A 21,825-nucleotide genomic window follows, 5' to 3' on the forward strand; every position below is an offset into this window, starting at 1 on the left:
AGTGCCAGCAGAGAGATGGCATAATTTTGCATAAGTGCTCACTATTCAGCGTGTCTCACTAATGCAGTAATTGGAAATGTAATTCACTTCTTAACTCCCACTAATTCGTGTTCTTTCTCATGATAGTTTCCTGTTCTACACCTGTCCCCAGTCTCCTCACGCTTCTCGTTTCTGCAACACATAAATCAATGTACTGTTGCCCCTTTTTTCCTGTTTTTTTTTCTCCTGGATGTCATTTTGCCACGCAGTGCGGGTTCGGCTCGTCAAAGCTCCTTCGACAATATTGTAGTGAATTAACTTCAGTTGACAGTGCGAGGGCTTTTGAGCTGGCTCTTCATCCTCCCTTTTGTCAGGGAATGATCTGATTGGGTATCAGGGCACATCTCTGAGCGAAAGGAGGGGGGTTATGAAACAATCGAACGGTCAGTTCTATTTTGCATAACGCCTTCCTGTCGTGCCTCATTTGGAACGGGCCCTTGCTGGCAATGAGTGCCCAGCGGCAGAGGGCAGCGGCTGTGCACCGTGCGTCCGCTGGTGGAAGAGCGATGCCCAGCACGGCGTGACCCCCGCCTGCCGATCGGATGAAAAGGAAATTAAACGCGGTCAAAGGGCAGCTGTGTGAGAGTGGCGAGCTCAGAAGAGACAATACCCTTGATTTGTGCGAATTAAGCCTCCGCATAATCATCGCCGGCGGAAGATGTTTCCCACTCCCCCCCCCCGAACGTCCTGATCAGCCCACATCGGATGTGCTCGGCTCTCCTCAGATCGTCCGCCTGTCTCTCCCGTCTTTTCTCAACACCACTCTTTAATTTGGAAGTGATAATTGCTTATTAAGTCAGACAAAAGCGCTTGTGAAAAGAAGCAATTTGCCAGTTTGATGTGAGTTTAGTCACATGCGTCTGCAGCTGTCTCTCTCTCTCACTCTATCTATCTCTGTCTCCTTTTTCTTCAATTCTTTCTTTTTTTTGTACCGCTCTTTCTCTCACTCTTTTTTTTTACACTGGATGAAAACAACTTTTAGGAAGGAAGAAAATGGATCACATTGACTGGCCCCAGCGAATGACAAGACCAGAGAATTGAATCTGTCAATTCATGTTTTTTTGCAGTTTTAACTAATGCTTAAGGCTAATCTGCCCAGCCTGACCCCTTTTAATTTTATGACTCTGCCCTACTGCAGTTAGTTGTAATACCGATTTTTGAAATTGCCGCAATAAAATGGCACTGATAATGATTGGTAACTGTGTTTTGCATTGTAATTGCTGGAATTGTAACCAGCAATCCTACATTCTCAGAAATTCTACACTTTGATAGATATATGATAATGAATTATTACTTAAACTCCTAAGATATGGTTACTGTAGGAATTTTGTGAACAGTGTATAATGGTGCTGATTTTTTTTCTGATCATGACATGTAAAATTTTCTTGACTTATTTTTTAGCTTTGCTAAACCATGCACAGCAAATACCATGCACAGCAAAAACTAAAACAAGTCATTTAAGATGATCTGTCATCCCACATTCATTTTGCGCTCATCTGAATGAAAGGATGATTCTGACGGCAAATTACCGCCTTTCATGCAAAGCGCAGGTATCTACCACGACTGCAGAACATCAAGCGGATCGAGCATTTTTTTTGGGAGAGCGCATTTTCCGGGACGTTCAGCTTTGAGCCGCCATTTGCTTGACAGGTCCATGTCTCGCTGAGGAGAGCTGTGGACACACTCGCAGGCTGCAAGTTGACAAGCATTTCTCTTCTTTTCCATTTTCTCAGAGGCATCCCCTCGCAGTGGCTTTAAATGAGTTGATAGGGCAGCCTGCGTACTCCATTAGGCGCAGTGTGAACTTGCTGCACACTCAGACTAATCATTTTTAATGTTACATATTCACAATGGTCACAAACCAAGCCTGTGAAAAGGACAATTTGAGCCATCGCCTGTTGAAATCCATCAGTATGACAGAATGCAAGGGGCAAATGGAACGTTGACCAGAGGCATATTTCCATGAGTGCTTTCTGTTCATTTTTGTCTGGTCTAAGGACCTGCTCTTTGTCTTCCTGTGCACTCTGTAAAATAAGAGAGAGGCAGAGAGAGAGAGAAAGAGAGGAAATCCAAGTTCAAAACCAGAATTTCCATACTATTCATGTGTCATTCGAACTCCAATCAGCGATGGAGTCACCACATGTTCCAGTGAATCCAAGGTGGGGTGGGGGTGCAGCCTTTAAGCCTTTAAGAATAAGTGCAGATGCCATTTACTCACACTGATAGACAGCACATTGGAGGGCCCAGCTCCCCTCAGATTGACTCCTGGGTGAATCTTATCATAACCGCACTATTTCTTTTAACGCTATCTGCAGTTTGTTTTCTTCTTTTTAACTCAGGGCCAAAAGTTACTTGCTGAAGGACGATCATTTGATTATACTTTATACTATACTATACTATATATTTATACTATACTTTATATAGATTATATAGAAAAACCTGTCGCGGTGATGTTAAGTGATGTTCACTGGCTAATGGACAAAATCAGATTTTGCTATTTGTTTATGTGTTCTTGAAATAGTGTTTCTCAATTGTTATGCTTTCATGACTCCACTTTCTGGTATCAATGGCAGTTAGTTTGACAGAACATTACCGTGATCAGATTTGAATGCTGGTTAAAGTGAAAGAATGGAGAAAATAGCAGGTCTTTTGTCTGGTGTCCTTTGGCGCTGAAAGGCAGTGATTCCCACCGTGAGCTCTATATCTGTACCTGTAAAAGTGCCACTAAGTAGACAGTAAGTCAGTCACACAGAACAGACAATCTCTGTGTTGTGCTCATGGAGTGTGTGTGTGTGTGTGTGTGTGTGTGTGTGTGTGTGTGTGTGTGTGTGCGCTTGTGTGTATGCGCTTGCATGTATGTGTGTGTTTGTGTATGATAGAGGTGCGTGTATGTGTGTTTGCAATTTCTGTCTTAAAAACAACACTTGCTTTATATCATTCCTGCCAGCCTTTGAAGAGATACAGCATGTAAGATCAAACAGGAGCAAAGCTCAAAGTTTGAAAAGAGGCAGAAAGAAATCGCTTAATACAAAAGGTTTGCTGATGTGAAACAAAAGTGGAGATGGTGGAGTGGGGGTTAACAGAACTCATGTAGATAAAATGAAAAGGCCCTACAAGATGATACCTAATAGATAGAGATTGCTGAGAGGATAGCACAGAGACAGCCGAGTTGCTGCGCGCCCTGCATACTGGTGATGTCAGTTCAGAAAGCAAAAGAGCACAGTGATTAGTAACTAGGACACAACCATCACGTGCCGTGTGAAAGATGTGGAGGCTGCAGGAAGCCTCTCACCTTCCTTTTCCAGTTTGGGCCATGTTTTTTTTTTTTCAAATTTATTTTGAAACTGATAGCTAATCCCTGCTGTTCTGAGGTGGGCTTGGAACCTTCGTCTGGCTGCCTGCGGGTGGGTGTCGGTGCTGGAAGCATAGCAGACAAGCGTCCCTAATTGGCACCTCTACGACAGGTTGCCGTGTAGCCGTGGATCACACGGACGGCCCGAACCTCAGACTCTCGCTAAGCCACGTCTCGCGGTCTCTGCTGCTCGCTCCCCAGAGCCGGGAACTGCCAGCCCTGCAGTCAGACCTCATCCAGGTGAAGACAGGAGAAACATGGGGCTTTATTGGACTGGCAGAGGAAGAAGATCACAGTGTGTGTGTGGTGTAAATGTTCTGAAATTGCAACCCTCCTTGTAACAAGCACTTGGTCTCACGTCCTGTTTCCTCAAGTATTTGTGCAGTATTTTGCAGTGAACTTCTGTGTGTATGTCACTGAATTCCAGTATGTGGAAATGTGTATGCATGAATAGGTGACATTTTCATGACATAGTGATTTCATTGTAGAAGACAGATGAAACCAGTGGCCTTAATCAACCCACAATTAACCCAAAATTAAACATCAGTAAACCCCTACTATGAGTATAGCAAGAAGGTTCCCATGGTAGGAAGCCCCCTGACTTTGCTTGCAAAAACACATAACCTTGGGATATAAGAAACATGGTCCATGTCATCAGAGATTCCCATAATTTATTAGCAGGCCATACATTATTCACTATTAATTCATGCATGGATGATGGCACTAATTTCAAAGCATTAGCTGACCTCCTGGGGGAAAGGGAGCGAGGGAGGAACAACGCCTATTTTCAGAAGAATGCCGGGGTTTGTTCGGGTCTCGGGATGAGGTGAAACATCAGTCTGAATTACCCAGACACGGATGACAGATCCGAGGCCTTGCGGAGTTCTGGCCTTGACTGGCAGCCGCAGTTGGCTCAGTAACTGACCTGTGGGAGGTCTGGCCCCCGAGGACAGTCCCCTGCAGTGAGCCCAGCTCCGAGGGGCAGTGTCTCTAACCCCTGCTGTGACACGGTCCTGTTTCCAAGGGCCACATGCCCTCTAGCGTGCCAGTGTCCATACCACCCACCCCCCGCTCTCTCCACCTCGCTGTCTTTAGCTACCTTTATTTTTACACTCTGTCTCCATGATATTCATTTATAACGTTGATGTGTGTTTTGACTTGTTTGTTGCCAGAGATTTGAAAGTCAGTTTTGTAAGCAAGGACTATGTGGAAAGAATGTGCAGTCATTTGCCAGTATTATTCTTTCAGTTATTCACTCATTCTTACAACATGTTGCATATATGTTTATCTCTATTGACCAGTTGGTAAAAGTGTGTAAGAAACATTCTTTATGAAGGAAGATTTGAAGAATTATTGTAACACTTTGATCCCAGTTATTTCAGAGAACTTCATGAAGAATGACTGGAGATGTTTTGAACACCTTTTCAACAACCACCTTTTTTCAGCTCATACACTTATTCTACACACTAGCACAGAGACAGGGGAGAGAAATAACATAACAAGCATGAAAGTGTTATTTGCTGCTAGTGAGCAAAATCCATTAAGACAACACTAATGGCCTTGAAGGAAAAGGCAGCACCCGCTGCAAAGGCAAAACACCTACAAGCTGATGGGCGAGAAACATACCTGCAGAAGTACCAACAGCTTGTAGTCGTATTCCATGTGTCACTTTCTAAACCTAGTCCAATGATGTGAAAAGGGAGGGTCAGTTGGTGAGGAGGCAGCAGAGGAGGAGGAGGAAGAGAGAGCCAGGATGGGATAGGGCATCGTAGGAAAAAGGCCAGAAGGGATCATTCCTCCCCTGCCCCCAGGAGAGTTTAAATACCACGTGTCAGGTTTACTTCCTCCTTTGTCATGAGATGTGTGCTAGAGTGGTGGAACCATGGGGTTGCTGTTGTGGAATTATTGTGTTGATTCCTTAGTTCACATTCTTCAACAGAATTGATTCCTGCCCAGCAAATGAGTCCATGTTATCGTCTGTCAGATTCACAACATTAAAATCTGTCTTTTGGTCATCATTTTTGAAATGTTTGGGGTTTGGTAAATTGCGTTGCATGGTATCAAGACATGAAGGGAAATGACATGTTTGTGTGCAGTGTTCTATGTTGTAATTCCTGTTGCTGTGCAATAGCATGTGTCATATTTACACACACGATCAGAGTACATTCAGTAAAACTGAAGTAAAATTCTTACTGCTGAGAGGGTTCCTCTCTCAAATAATTATCATGATTTTACAATCATGATAAAATCATGGTTTTATCTGTAAGGCTCATTCTCACTTTAATTCCGTTAAAGTGGCTTAGAGGAGCAGCACTTACATTGTAGTCTGGAAAAAAAAAACTCTTTTACTGCTTTTACATGCTTGGCCCCTGCATTGTCTATCTGGAAATGCGATCACATCTGGTTCTTGTAAGCAGTGTTTAATGTGGCGTTCATGAAAAGGGAAAGTGTATCCCTGCATTCCACTACATGACAGATTCAGTGTAACAGGGCAGACAGCGGGAAGGGGATTCGCTAATTAAAGCCAGACTGAGGCACCGACCAAGGAGAACCAAATCAGAGTGGTGCGAGACCTTAAATGAAACACATAGAGCAGCACTTGCACTTGAGATCTTGCATCTTGTCGCGCTCTGTTAGCCGAGCGTGTCCTTTCCAATCATTTACAGCGGAAGGGTATCATCTCTCTGTGACAGGCCTGCTCGTTCTTTGCATAATGTACAAGCACAGAGCTGGTTGTTAATTTTAGTTATTGTCCCATTAATACCAGATATAAATCAAATCAGATGTTTGTGCTTGCAAAACCTTCTGTGTTGTCAGTATTCTGTTCGATGCAGAAGTCGATACATCAGGAAAAGTCATGAAACTTCCTAAGGCTCTGAATGAGTGACTTATTTTAGCATTGGTGGCATTGGCTTGCATCTGAATGTTGCCCTCCATCACCAAGTTTTTCCAAAACACTTAATCATGGAAAAACAACTCATATCATCATGGCAATAGCCCCTTTTGCACCATAACACTCACCAGTTATCAGTTGTGGCACAAAGGCAGGGAGTTTGATTAGCTACTTAATCTGGGGGATGATGGGATGGCCAGATTGTTAGAGACCGATTAAAAATCTGGCCACAGCAGCAGCGTGATATCCCCACTCTTTAATGGATCTTTAATGGCCACAGTGAGTTGGGATGCCAGTCCCATCCAAAAGGCAGTGCCTTCTACTGCACAGCAGACGCCCCCTACTGGCCCACAAAAACCCAGTCTGGAATTCCTCCTGAGATTTCATTTCCAAGTACTCACCAGGTTCGGCCTGTCTCAGTATCACCGAAAGTGTGCCCCTACTTGTGCTTTTCTGGGTATGGCTGTGTTTAATTTAAATTTTGCATGCATACAGTGCATGTATGGAAATGCATTTGCATCAGCCTTCATTGCCCTCGTGCAGCGATGAGCCTGTCGCCGGTTTGTGGTTTGTCCCTCCTCAGACCACTATCGGTAGGTACTCACAACTGCTGACCAGGAGCACCCCACAACCAGAAACCTTGCCGTTTCACAGATGCTCTGACCCAGTTGTCTGGCCATAACAATTTGGCCATTGTCAAAGTCACTCAGGTCTTTACTCCTGCCCATTTATCCTGCATCCAACACGTTGACTACGAGAACTGATTGTTTGCTTACCATCTAATCTACCCAGACCTTGACATGTGCCCTTGTTTGGAGATGATGTTATTGTTATTCGGTTCACCTGTGAGTGGTCATAATGTTTTGGCTCATCAGTGTACATACTCACAAAAACACAAATACATACACACATAGGCACAGACACACACATGAATGCTTGCGCATTTCTGTAAGCAGACACAGATACACAAGCACTTATAACACTTACATATGGATGACAGTAGAGATAGGTGCATCAGACTGGGGTCTTTAGCCTTAATTCGTGGAGAGGAAAAAATGTAATACTCTGTCACTTTCAATTATGTATACACTGCATCTCAAATAGATTTTCAGTGTACACAGCTAAGTGCCTATTTATACTTCAAAATACCATAACAGAGAGGATGAAATGGAGGATTTCATAACAGGAAGAGGTCGACTGGCATCAGCAGAGAGTTTGATAGAGAGGAGATCTCACCTTCATTCATAGGAGGTGGGGTGGGGGGCTGCAGGTGACTTTTATGGGAGTGTGTGACTAAGTCAGCATTGAAGTAACTGTTAAATGTTGAAAAGGAAGAGCCAGAGAGGAAAAGCAGAGTGATGAGAGAACAAGGGTAAAAATACCATTTCATAATGGGATACTGAAGGCTGGAACATTCTACAGGTTATATTCATGTCTAAAAATAAGCTTAACAGGAAGCTTCAAATTGGCAGTGGAAAAACTGAAAAAAAAGAAAGCAGATAGGGCATTTTATTGCATGCAGAAAAAAGGACCAAATGAACCTCCTAAAAATGGAACTGATGTAAAATGCCAATTACAAGAGACAGAGGAATATTACAGATATTGGGACAGATATCCAATAAAGACTCAGCATACAGAATTCTACAAAAAAACAAACAGAATAATGCATGAAAGTCTGAATAAGGCTAATACTCTCATCCATAAAGGGCTGTATTCAAAAGGGCAGTACAGTTCTGATATCATCTAAAAAATAGCATCCCCAACTCCCCTCTTCACCAAGCCCAGCAATGCCAAGCTCTTAGACCTGAGGGATGAGTCCTCAGGGCCAGCTGGTCCTTGAGTTCACAGCATCAGCACCCTTTACCATAAAGCAGCCTCAGGACAGTAAAATAGCAGGCAGTCAACCAAATCATAACATATCACTAGCAAAATTACTGCACCTATCGGGACACACAAAAGCAGAAAGCGAGAAACGGACTGCACGATCACAGTGAAAAATGTTAAGTGTGCACACGGTGGTGCAGCCTGGCTGTTGGAAGATGCTGTCATAGGCTGACCTGGCTGCCCAAAGGACAGGCTGTAATCCCACTGTCAGCTGAAGGGGGATGAAATAGAGAGCAGCTTCTTCTACTTTGGAAAAAAATATTCATGAGAAATATATACCATATTCTCCACCCGCTTTGCTAGTTTGCCCAACTTTCCTAACCTTACCTGATCTGTCCAAAAAAAAAAAAACAGCATGAAATCCGAGGCAGTCACACAAAATTAATGGTACAATATGTTACTGCCTGCCATAACCTAAGGGACCACAGATGAAACCAGTGAAACACTGGTATTATGAAGTTGACGGTACCATAATACAATTTTTTTGTGTGGAAGTGTCCTGGAATTATTAACACCTTTCAGGTGATAATGTTTTTTTTGTGTCATTTCTGAATACACTTGACTTGTACTCGTTACCGTAAAATAAAATGGCTGTATATCCAAATATGTCGTGCCAATAAAGCATTTGAAATGGCAAGAAAATGAATTAAGAAGCAGAGAGTGAAAGGGGAGCGAAGCAGAGAGAGAATAGGTCACACGAGGGAAACAGTAATTGTGTAGAGGGAGCTAAGAGGTGAGCGGAAGGGTCACAGAGGGCGTCAGGAGGAGGGTCACTGCCACACACATCCAGGATTATGATATAATTAGCTGTCACTCCATTCGGACATTATTCAAACTCCGTCGGCTCAAAACCCCACTCAGAGACCCCGCTGCAGAAGTGGCGGCATCTGGAATTCAGAAGCCATCATCTCATCACTCAGGCTGCATACCCCAGAGTTTTGACAGCTGATTTATATCAGTAGCATTAGGAGAGCACACAGCGGCGTGTGGGCTCGACGCGCGGCTCTGACCGAAATGGCGATGAGTAATATTACTTCCATCAAAATCGCGCAGCTCTGATGTGGAAATGTGAGCGAGAGCACTCTTAATTAAGTCTGACAGCTTAGAAGGCGAAAGCATGACTTTCTTTTCTCCCCCCCCCCCCCCCCCCCCCCCCCCCCCAAAGGGCTTAGTCATCTCAAATCTCACGGTGGGCAATGGTCTGCCTGTCATTGCGCCCACTCAGAGTAATATCACCCGCCTCTCCGCCACCAAGGGTGGCCCTGATACATACTGATACAGATATCCACAGGCAGAGGATGATGTCCCCTTTATCTACAGCAGCATGTGTCTATAGATGGTTATGCCGCTTTTGTGTTCCATGACATATATTTCTTGAAATGTACATACATTCAAAGAGGTTAAGATAAAGCATTATTTCACTGCTTTTTCATTTTCATTTACTGTAGGCCTTTGCAGTTGTTCTGTTCTGTTAGAGTAGGTGACTTTTTAGTGGAGATACACAACTATATAGGCAGAAAAGATTGCAGTTAATAAAGGCATCATCATTCTTCTCACCCAGGAGCAAAAACATTTGAAAGAGTTTTTTTTTTTTTCCATTTTGTCAGATAGAAAGGTTTTTCATGCAAATAATTTATAATAGCCAGTGAGTCTTTTTGTTGTTTTGTTTTAAGTCAATACAGATGAATTAAACTTCAAATAAATTTGGAACTAAAAAGGCAGATATGTTTTATTGTTTGTACCACCTATTTTCCTCTAATCAATCCCTTTGTTCCACATAAAAGCTTATTGAATTGTGACGAATACATGGTAAATGAACAGTCTTTTGAGCAAAAATGAACCTGTTTTAATATCGAACAGAACAAATAGCAGAGATCTGACTTTAAAACCAATCAATAGATTTGTGTCAATTGTGAGGAAAAGCTGAAGAGAAGTCCTGTGTGGATTTGGAAGCTTTGATAGAATGCTGGAGCGATACAAAGCAATGGGCATGAGGAGCTGTGGGGTAAGATATATATATATATATATATATATATATATATATATATATATATATATATATATATATATATGTGTATATATAAACTCACACGCTTTGTAGATTTGGATGACTGCTTTGGATCATTGTCGTGCTGGATTGTTGGCAGAGTGAACCAGGTTTTTTGTCCAAAATGTCCTGGTACTTGCTGGAATTTAAAACACCCTCTGTCTTAACAAGGGCTGCTGGGCTCCCTAATGGCTCAGATGGTAGAAGGGCTGGTCCTAGCAGAGGCTGAGTTCTATGACTGGGGTTGAGGTTTGAGACCCATCATGTCATTTGCTGACAATGACCAGGAATCCACAGCAAGGGAACAAATTGGCTTCATCCCAGTGGGGATAAGGTCACCCCAGGATTAGCCTGTCACACATAAACCATCAAGTATGCATTAGATGTATGAATGGCTACAGTTGAATGTCCAGCTCTGTATTCCAAATGGACAGGAAGTTGTGAGCATGTAAAGCTGCTGCACACTATCTTCTGTCTGGTTTCTTGAGAGTACACTGTGCCATAAATGCCCCAGCAAAATGCCCAGGTGAACACACCAGTATAGTGTGTTGAAGCAGCTTCTCATCTGTTCTCTAACTAGGAGTCTGCATAGAGGAACATTTGATTAGACATTGTTCTGTGACAAACAAACTAGCTAATGCCCATTTATGAATAGTGAAAGCATCCAAAATATTAAAACAATTTCATGTACACATGCTTTGAAGTGATGTATAATATAGGTAATCTCGATAAAAAAGCTAGCTAAGGGCAGGGAGGGACACAGTGTATTTTTCCCAGTTCACCAAAGATATGCTTTTAAATCAACTGTTGTCTGTGAAAAGAAAAGGAGCTTTTTCATACACAGCGGTTTAAGAAGAACTTAAAAAGAAGTTCATCCAATGTGTTTGTCCTACATGTGTATTATTACATGAATTAATAAATTAATAACTTGTACCCTTGAGGCATCCAAATGTAATTTCTTTCTAAAATAAATATTTCTTTCTGTTATAACCAAGGAATCCAGATAGATAGCTTGCTCTGAATTTTAGAATTCAGTACCTACTGCAGTGCCAGCAGTTTGAATTTATATTTTAGAACATTTTCTCTGTGCAGCTATGAAAATTTAAAAGCTATACTTACTTGAATTTCCTGCAGATAAACACCTTCCAGTCTGCATATCAGCAAGCTCTCATTTTACTCTCAAAAGAGAAAACTTTTTTGTTTTGTCCACTTCACAGTTTCATCATTTGACCACTTAGCAGATTTGTAAGTGGCAAAGGGACAGAGCCATGATATCAAAAACCTTACTTTTATACTGACCCTTTATCTGAGTACCAAAGTTTGTTGGTTTACAAAGTACACTACTCACTGTTAAAGTTGGCAAAAAGGCACATCACCACAACTCCAACTAATGTAGATTTAAAATGCTGAATTGTATCAAATGTTTGCTGAGGCGAGCCGACAACCATTGAAGAGGACTTATCAATGGAAATAAGGGTGTTGTCTAAACAAATATATAATAGTTCTTGTTGTGCATTGGTGTGTTTTTTGGTTTACCAGCCCTATGAGGGAAGGAGAAGAAGAGAGTCATATATTGCAGGAGCCAAATGGTGCAAAGTAGAAGTCAGCAGCAGATCTGGGTTTTTCCCTCTCCCTTTTGAGCATGATTGAAAAGGAGGCCCACTACATTGCTGCATGAATTTAAGACAATTGTTAATTTGTCTCAGCATCACACCATCACCACCACCCTTCCCCCAAGACCACAGAAATCACCCCTACCCTGTGTGGACTGTGTCTCAGAGTGTTACTGCAATATGACCCCTCTCCAGAGGCAGGCCTCACAGAGTGCACCAGTCAAGGAGAGATGACAGAGAGACGGGGGAAAAGAAAGAGAATTAAATAAAAAACAAACCATGACTTAAAATGGGAAAGGGAAGGCTGTAGGCTGTAGGCACGGTGCAACAGCATGTGTGCCAGAGTTTCCCATTATGGTGTTATATTACAGCATTCGATATTAGACTCTCTACTTGGCTTGAGTGCTTCACTTCATCTCATGGAAGTACAACAAATATGGAAAACTTTGTGAACCTGGACTCCTTTCCTTCCTCCTGGGGGTCTGGTGTTCTCTCTTTGCTGAGGAGCCTATGTGCCAAGCGGGGGTGGGAAGAAAAGGAGACAATTCAAAGCATATTCTACACTTGGCTATAATGCACTCATATCACATGAAACAGAGACGTTAAAGAGAGCTCAACTGTAACTATAATACCATTGCCAGAGAGTTGTCCAAAACCCTCTTTTCTCTAATGTGCTGTGCTGTCTTACTGTACTGTTTACGTTTTCGTTTAGCTCTCTGAGTTCCGCCTGAGCATGTCTAAAATATTTTAAATTCTAGAACAGAAGGTCAGTGCATTGTTTTTGAAAGACAATGCAGTAGCAATACATTTTTCATTTTAAAGGAGTCATTATGTTTTCCGCTTATGCCCTCTGTCAAATAATTGAGACATACAAATGAATGTACATTTTTTATATAAACATCATGAAAGTAAAAAAGTGAAAAACTGTGTATAAATTATGTGAAAGGATGCCTGTATAACTGTATAGGTCATAGCTTTATAGATGTATTTCATTTCAAACATGCTACACACCACATATAAATACTGTATAATAATGTAGTATGAGATCATTGTTTATTAGTGATTATGAAATATTGTTAAAATAGGAATAATCAGTTCAATGCTTGGTGCAAACATTGCAAATTAATGTCTTTATTAGTGTGAGTCTGAGAGCATTTCATCATAGAGTGTAAGTGTGGGTAGTGCCTACAATGGTGTGTCAGCATTATATTGCTTTTGTATTATGGCAACACTCAGAACATTATAGAATTAGCTGAGACTGTGTGCTCTGCAGCAGCACTGGGTGAGCCATATTCTGTTTTCTGCCTTTTCCCCCCAGAGAACTAATGGCATGATAATTTCTCATTTGAATCAGTTTGCTTTGCAGAGGTAGCTAAGCTCACTGATAAGATCTCCTTAAGACCTGACAAGTTGTCAGTAATGAAGGAAATTGCTTTGATCCGACTACAAATAGGTCATTTAACCAGTGTCTGGTCTGTGCCGAGAGACGTTACAGTTTCTTGCATCCCACATCGCTCCCCTTTTTTCTCCTCTAACAAGAAGAAAAAAATTTACTTTCATTATTAGCACTCTTCAAAATGAATCAATTTATCATTCATTACCCAGGGGAAACTAGTGACTCTGAGAATCTGTTTCTTCATTTATTTTATTTATTTATTTATTTCCTTACAACAAAACATTGGTTTAAAAGGCTCCGTAAAACTGATTTGTTTTTTTGGTTTGAATAGCAAAAACAAGAAAGAAAAAAGAGAAGTGACCGTTCTTGAATGTAATCTTTTTGGTTTTTGTTTGTTTGTTTCTTTGTACTTAGTACATCATATTTGCATTTAAAATATGCAGAAAGAACTATTACTTGAGTGCATCTACAAAATATCAAAATACGTTTTGTATTCTAATTACGCCACCATATTTGCATCAAGCTGCTAAAAAGGTGTCTTTTAATGTATACACATAGCAGCATGGAAGGTGGATGTGGATATATTTGATAGGTTAAAATCCTCTTTAATGAATGTCATGTCCTGAATGGTGAAGGCCGTCTCATTTAAACTGGCAATCACATTTTCGTCAATGACGTGAGAGCTACTGTATGTGTTGGCTGGCTTGATAACATAAAATACCTATCCTGAGTTCCTCCATAGACAGAACAAGGGGGAAAATTGTGGGGGGGGGATGCAGAATGAGGGTGAAATTAAGAAGTTGTATCATGTTGTAGCCAGAACGGTTTCATGGAAAATTGTTCTGGCCAACAGATGAAAGTAATTTTCTTTATATGCAAGCTTTCTGGCCCTGCAACTCTCAAAATTGAGAAGGGGGGATTGTTTTCTAGTTGACTGTGTAATTATTCCTCCTGCCTCGTAGCGGTGGGAATGTGCTGTTAAGTCTTTAAGATGAAATCTTCTCATTGCTCCAAAGACTCAAAGAAAACAATCCTTGCAGATTTTTTCCTACATTGTAAGGTCCAAGAAAAGAAAAGAAAAGAAACACAGTGAAAATGTTTGGTGACAGAGTGCCCTGGAACTAATGGCAGTCTCTGCTCTTACAAAAATATGGCTGGAGTGTTGTTTTACCTGACTGGCATCATTAGTCTAAAAACACATTGGTGTTCGGCAAAGGACCCTGGATATTTACTGTAAGAGCACAATCATTTCACCTAACGGCACACACATTTTCCAGCACTTACAAGCCTGAAAATGTCAGCTTTTTTCACCCTCTTTTTCCATCACACAGTCTCTCTGTTCTCAATAGTGACAGTTTATGTGTTAACAGCTACAGTATTCTCACCCAAGAATCTGTTAGTTGAGAATTTGGTCACATTCTATTTAAAGGGCCTCTATATACTATTATAAAGCAGTTCAGTGTATTACAGCAAATACTATAACTATTATTCATCAGGTAATAATATTAAGTAAAGTTTTTAATATGCAGACATTGTAGAGATGGTAAATAGAAAAGAAAGTTAACATGATAGACACTTAAGGTAGCTTGAGGATTAAGAAATTATTTCATTATTTTTGTGTTGTTTTTTAGTCATTTCGTGAGCAGTTTTGTTTTTTGTACATGAATGTTATATTTGCATAAGTATTTACAATTTAATACAGTTAAGTGATATACAAAGAACCAAAATGGAAATCTTGTACTTATAAAAGAATAAACAGGCCCTTAAAATAAACTGTGACTCATAATTCAGAATAAAATCAAAGGCTATATGGTTAAACACCCAGTAGGCTTTGCTTAGCATATTAGCATAATATTGCATGTGCTGTTTTGTTAAATACAAACCTTGGATTCTGAGACTTTTAACTGAATTTTCATGGCGGTATGTTGAATAAATTGTGTTCACTCTTGGGTTATTTTGTGTCTCCTGGTACAAACTGTGTCCCCTTGCAGCACACAGTAGAATAGTGGCTGTCAAATTACTCAAGGAAGGCCATCACCAATGTTATACAAGTGTTCTATAGGACAGACATGTTTAGTACAGGGTCCTATATTTATTTGGTGAAATCTTCTTGGAAGCTGGGCACAGTACACCAAAGTATTATGTCTCCCCTGGCATTGAGAGAGGCCCTGTGCTCCAACAGTATGAGGTCTCCAAGGCTCCTAGGAGGACGGAAGGATGTGGGATTAATAATAGGACCGATATGAGCCAAGCCTTCTTGATGCAGCTGTTTTTCACCACATCACCTAAAGGGAGCTTCCTGTATGCTATAACATGCTGGATCAGCAGCTTAATCCAATATGAAACCCCCCAGGTCTCACCAACACTTCTGTTCCATTGCTTCTTCATCTGTTTTCTCTATAAAATGACTAATTGAGGAGCTTGGACAATTATAGACAATTGTTGGCATCGTCAGTAATCATCTGTCACGTCTTTATACGGCTGCAAGACAGATGGCACATTTTTATCATAGTTTTAAGGACATTTTGGGTAGCAAGTATCCAGTACACTTGGTCACTTTGTTCATTTCCTGCAATTTCTCTCTCAAACCAGAATTCTTGTCTGTCAAATAAAGATCCAATTTGAGGTGGGGGTAATAGATCTGAGAGCTGCAGACAACTGAGGCAGAATGTTCTCATGGGTTCTATATATATATATATATTTTTTTTTTTTTTTCAGGAAAAGTGGGGGTGAGCTGCATTAAAATAGTAACAGTGTGTCTTCTTACTAATGGAGCATCAAGAGAAGAAAGGGCTTGCTAGAACCCAATTTGAGGCTAAATTGAAAGATTCCTTCAAATGGGACCCAATTACGCAGCACTCGAATCCAAATCTCAGACCTTTCAGTACACTTAATGTACCAAATTGCTCTTTATTAGCTCTGCAGAGCTGAAAAAGCAGCTTCCTGCATTCGGTTGCCCCATGTTCCTCTTATTAAATGGTGCAGGAAATATCTGCTCTTTACTGTACTCATCCTACCTGCTTAATGGAAGACCATCAATTATTCGCGATTAGGTCAGATGAGTGTGGAGGGTGGCAGGGAGATGTGCTTAGCAGGCGGTGGTAGACGTGGGACGTGGGCAGCGGAGCTGAATTTCGATGTGGCATCTCTGAGGAGCCCAGGTAATAATCGCTCTGATTTCCATGAGACAGAGGCCCTCTGGGCTGCCAGAATGTTCTTTACCAGGCAGAAAGCATTACTCAGATGGCGGGTGTGCTATCCGCGAAGGTACGGGCTGACAGGATGTACCACTTTCCTATGATGAACGCTGAGATGTCAGCCCTTTTTGAGGTGCGCCACAATGTGTTGTGTTACATCACCATAAATCATCCAGTAACCCTCATAATACTTGTCAGTAGTGGTCTGTCTTGTCTGGAAAGCCTATTTCATGGTATTTAGTATATAGTTACATAATTATGCTCTTTGAAAAACATTGTGGGTAATGTCATTTGCAGGTCCACACACTGTAGATGTAATAGTAAGGCCACATTATCTCTTTGGAGGGTTTTTGCCTAAAAAAAAGACAATAAGGATGTAGATCCTTTAGTGTGCTGAATTTATTATAACAAAATGTCTTCTTGAAATGTATTTAATACCAATCACCAGTGTTTACCATGTCCAGCATATAGCCATGTCTGTTCATGATGGTCAGTTCCATGTTCTCTGCCTTCTACTACAACTTTTCAAGGATTATGAGTAGCGTATTACACATACAGTTAATTTCATAGCCACTGTTAATTTCATAGTATGGCTACTGTGTTCACAGGACCTAACTACTTGAAGGAACAGAGGACTCATTGGCTCATTGAACAGAGGAATCATTTATTTAGAATGGTGCCTTTTTAAGTATTAGTGTGCTGTAATCTGGGCAAAATTGTAAATTATAAATTGGTGTCATATAATACTTTTAAAGGCAGAGCTGTTTTTAAGTAGTAATGTGCTAACATGGGGAAAACTTGATTTTTATTTACATGCATTTACATGTGATTGTGTAGTGCACAGATCTTTGTTAGAGGCATGAAATTTTGAGTGGCAGACCTGTTTTTGCAAATTATTTTGCACCTATGATGTATGATTTATGCATGTGAATAACCTGGCCTTTTTGTGCACTGAAGCATCTTTATTATAGATTGTATTTAAACTGAAAAGCGTATGTGTGAAATTACAATGAATATTTGATGTTGGTATCGTTTATATTCTGCTATTTGGTTACTCTTTTTTGCCCTGTTATTTTTTTCCAGTACAAGGCTTGATTAGTGTATACTCTGAATGTGTTGGTTGTTAATTTCCATGCTGTCAGTCACCTTATTCTGGTGTTAATGAAAGGTGTTTAACTATTCTGCATTTGAAGCAGAGTGTGACATGAAAATTTTCTGTTCCCCCCGTTAGGGCTATTTAAAGTTGATCTATCAAGGTCTCTAAAGAATAAAAAATACATCAGAACTAACTCTGAAAGAAGGAGGAATATTGAATTCCTTGTTTGATGAATTGTAATACCAAGTAGTATGTTTTGTTATACATCACTGTTCAGCATAAAATAAAATCTAAGGGTATTGTATGATGTTGAACAGTGTGTTAAAGGCTGCACATGTTTTAACCAGTTTCAGGGATAACTGTTTCAGAAGGCCTGCTTGTACATGTATCGTATTAGCATGTTGTTTGTGAATAAACCAAACAACCAAACAAAACAACTCAAAAATCATTTTTGCACAGGTGTAAATGAGTGTGAGGTTTGGAGTACAATAAGGTCACAGGAACTTTAAACACCTTGTCTTTCCTCTTGCCACCTGCAATATTCACTGCTTGCATTCTGCCAAAACTAAATACAGCAAATTTCTTTATAGACTTTCCTGTGCTTGACCCACCTCTGTTTAAAAATTAAAAAGGCAAAAGAGTAAGCTCAATTGTTTGTATCATGCCAATACCTATTTTTCCTTGAAGTAGCAAGGCTCCCAGTTCCTGCTGAGCCCTACTGCTGGCAATCAAAACTCTCTCTTTGCAAGCCTTTGCATCTTCCAAAAATAGCATTTGATTTATCTGTACACCTACATATTAATATAATTAAATGTGTTCATGCATTAGTTATTTGCTTTGAGTCTTCCGACAAACAGTCTCTTCTTAGACCTGCTTTCTCCTACTACTTAAAGACCCAAGGTTCCAAGTACACCAAACCAAGTGAGCATGTGTGTGTGAGTTTATATAGGTTTGTGTATATGCATTTGCGTGCATTAGTGAAAGAAATATGGACATTAGGTTTGATAGCAAGAGCTGATATGTTGATTATGAAGTCACGTTGCATGTTATGAGTACCAAGAGACCACATAAAAATTGCATATCCAGTGTCACTTGCACAGCTTTCAGTTAAATGTTCTTCATTGAGATGTTTACAAACGCTAAGTAGTTTTATCAAGGGTATGACAACAGTAATACTGGAGAATTGAACTACCAACCTTTAGGTTATAATCCTGTTCTTAACAGTTATACCAGACTGCTGCCTTGGGGTTTTAACATATAAATTGATACAGAAAGACAAAAAACACAGAGTGAGATTTACATTTGATATAGGGCTACATCTTGAGTTCAACACTGTTCTAAATTTATAAAAACAAATTGGTTCCAGTGTGGGAGTAATTTACAATTATCTCTCCCTTTGCATGATGCACATATTCAATTTCTGCTCAACTTTGAGCTGGTGGAGCAGGACTGTAGACTTGGGCCTTGGAAGTAAATGCAAAGAGAAAAAGACATATGAAAGATCCAGATGTCAGAGTGAAACACTTAATATAGTCTCATTGAAAATGAGGAAAATAGAGTGTTGCGTATACTAGGGCTGGCCGATTAATCAATTATGATTTTGGCTTCCAACGATTAGAAAAACAAGATAATCGAGATAAAATGGTCATTGTGCCGCATTATTTATTGAAATGTATGTATTTTATTTGTTTTTCAGTTGAATTATATTTTATTGAAATGTATATATTTTATTTGTTTTTCAGTTGAATTATATTTAAAGTTCAAGAAAATCCACTGTTAAAAAGACAAGGTTTTTTTGAAAGTTCAATAAATGCATGATGTTTCAAAAGTCAATGATTAATCGTGTTAAATAATCGTGATCTCAATATTGACCAAAATAATCGTGATTATGATTTTTGCCATAATCGAGCAGCCCTAGCGTATACTACTCATTTAGGAATAAAATCTCAGTGGAGAGCCTCAGCCTATAACTTAATAACAGAACAATAAAACATGCAGATCATTTTACACCATAAAAGAAAAAAATGTTTATCTTCCCTTTGTGGCTGCAAAGTGTGGGGAGAAATTACAGAAAACAATCTGAGACAAAATAGGATAGTCACCTAATAAAACAGAGGCCAGTGCATTCAAGAATGACTTAAGTCAATATCCATCATCAGTATTACAAACTGGATATAGAATTGTGGGCACGTTTACAAAGTTGTCTCCCTCCACATTGATCACCACAATGCAAAGTATATGCTCAGTAAAACTACCCATCCCTTAGCCCAATGGCCCTGAGATTTACCACAGTATCTCCCTGTGAGAAAACTGAACTGGAATAAAACACAAGCCAAATATCATCACACATTGGAACACATACCAAAATCAAAGACAAAGGTTCTGTTGGAAGAAAGAAGCCTGCAGAAGATCTGTCAGTTTGCTGTCATTAGGATATCTCATTTGGTTCTGTTTTGTTGCATGGTTGTTATGTTTTTTATAACTCAATGACTCCCAAATGCGCACACACCCACCATGCAAAATATGTTTGGATTTCAGACTGGGGGGTCGTCCTTGGATGTAAATGAAAGGCATGAATGTGTGGTAATTAATCAGATGTAAACTACTTGTCAACACTGTGGTTCAGTTAGGTTGCGCTTAATTGAAATGAGAAATTAGCAGCACAGCTCTCCACAGTGTTCAAAGACTTGATGTCTTACAGGGATTCTTGCAGTTGTACTTTGTCTCGATGCAATCCACGTGTATGCCATCAGCATGGCATGTTGGGGAGTCATCGAGTGGTATACCTCATACACATAGCTGCTAGCGGAATGTTAAAAAGTACCAGAGGGCATTTGGGGCTTTAATCTAAACATCAAGAGGATCACTGATTGTACTTACTAATCACTCTTGTCCAAATGAATCAAATCAGCTCAGAACTGGGATAGAAGCCTTTGTAGCTCTTCTTTGGAAATTGAATTGAAAAGATGCTGACCTTTCACTCCCTTGTTGCGCTTTTCTTGTGTTTAGATCCGCTCCGATCAGGACCGGGACATTCAGATTCGCTACAGTATCACAGGCGTCGGTGCCGACCAGCCACCCAACGAGGTCTTCAGCATTGACCCAGTGGCAGGGAAGATGTTCGTCACCAAGCCTCTGGACAGGGAAGAAAGGTCCTCCTACCATGTGAGTCCACGGTTAATATTCTCTGTGCTCAGACATCTATTCCTTTGAGAACTATCCGTAACTGTAAGTTTCATTTGAAGTTGGTCATTTAAAAACCTATGGACAGAGCTATCAATAAGTGAGGAGTCTGCCATGTGTGCCCTGTTATTGTCAGTACTAATTACCAATATGTTTCTGCTATAAAAGATGTTTAAAATCAACAACTTGATATGTAGTTTCTAAAGCAACACAAGAAATCTAACAGATTTCCAAAAGATATTAAATAGTTTGTGCTTGAATTGCAGGTATGTCAGTCATAGAAAAAAGTGGAATGACTTAATGTGTCAAGGGGAACAGTGTCAGAAATAATGATGGTGTATGCCGAACAGGGAAAAACTGTATCATGAAATAGGAACAGTGGCTGTAAGTCGAAGTTCAAAGACAGGGATGATGGACAGGATAGTTGCTAAAACCCACAAGCCAACAACTTCAAAAATAACCACAGCACTGGGTCTACACCATTGTGAACCAGTCTCAGCAAAATCAGTGCATTGTATGCTTCACAAAGCTGACATTCAGAAACCACTTGTAACCAGGGCCACATTAATCCTTATTAACCTGGGGTAATAAGCACAAAACCTGGGCTTCTGAGCAGTGGAAGAAAATAAAGTGGCCTGATTTTACTTAGTACTCTTTAAGTCCTTTTCTCCATCTGGATTGGTTTATGTTTGGAGAATGTCAAAGCACGCCTTTATCCCACATTGCCTGTTCACAGCTGTACAAGGTGGTGCATCTGTTTAGGTATGGGCAGCCATCATGTGAGAGTCGTTGGGTCCAATTATTACTCTGCATGGTAGAATTACATCTAAGGAATACAAGGCCATTTAACATATCCAGGTGCACCCTATGGTGCAAAATTTGTTTCTTCAAGATGTTCCCATATTCCAAGATGATAATGCCCCCATACACACTGCTAAATGGATTCAAGAGTGGTTTGATGAACACCAGGATGAAGTCAAACAGTTCCTGTGGCCTCCCTAATCAACAGATCTAAACACCACTAAACACTTGTGGAGAAATTGTAGAATGTAGAGTGTGGAGGAGACCTCCTTCATCTTTCAAAGAACTGGAATTCCTTGTTGAAGGTTGATTTCAAGAAGGATT

The 21,825-nt window shown here is 40.3% G+C and overlaps 1 protein-coding gene across 1 annotated transcript in view; it reads left to right on the top strand.

The window, feature by feature from the left end:
• cdh4 (cadherin 4, type 1, R-cadherin (retinal)) overlaps window positions 1-21,825 on the top strand; it is a 285,630-nt gene that overhangs the window by 208,689 nt on the left and 55,116 nt on the right. The window contains exon 6 of the mRNA XM_036533980.1: window positions 20,527-20,682. Coding sequence (XP_036389873.1) covers window positions 20,527-20,682 — 156 coding nt within the window. The remainder of the gene's footprint in view (window positions 1-20,526; window positions 20,683-21,825) is intronic.

The sequence above is a fragment of the Megalops cyprinoides genome, chromosome 7 (assembly GCF_013368585.1).
Source record: "Megalops cyprinoides isolate fMegCyp1 chromosome 7, fMegCyp1.pri, whole genome shotgun sequence".
NCBI classification, from domain to species: Eukaryota; Metazoa; Chordata; class Actinopteri; order Elopiformes; family Megalopidae; genus Megalops; species Megalops cyprinoides.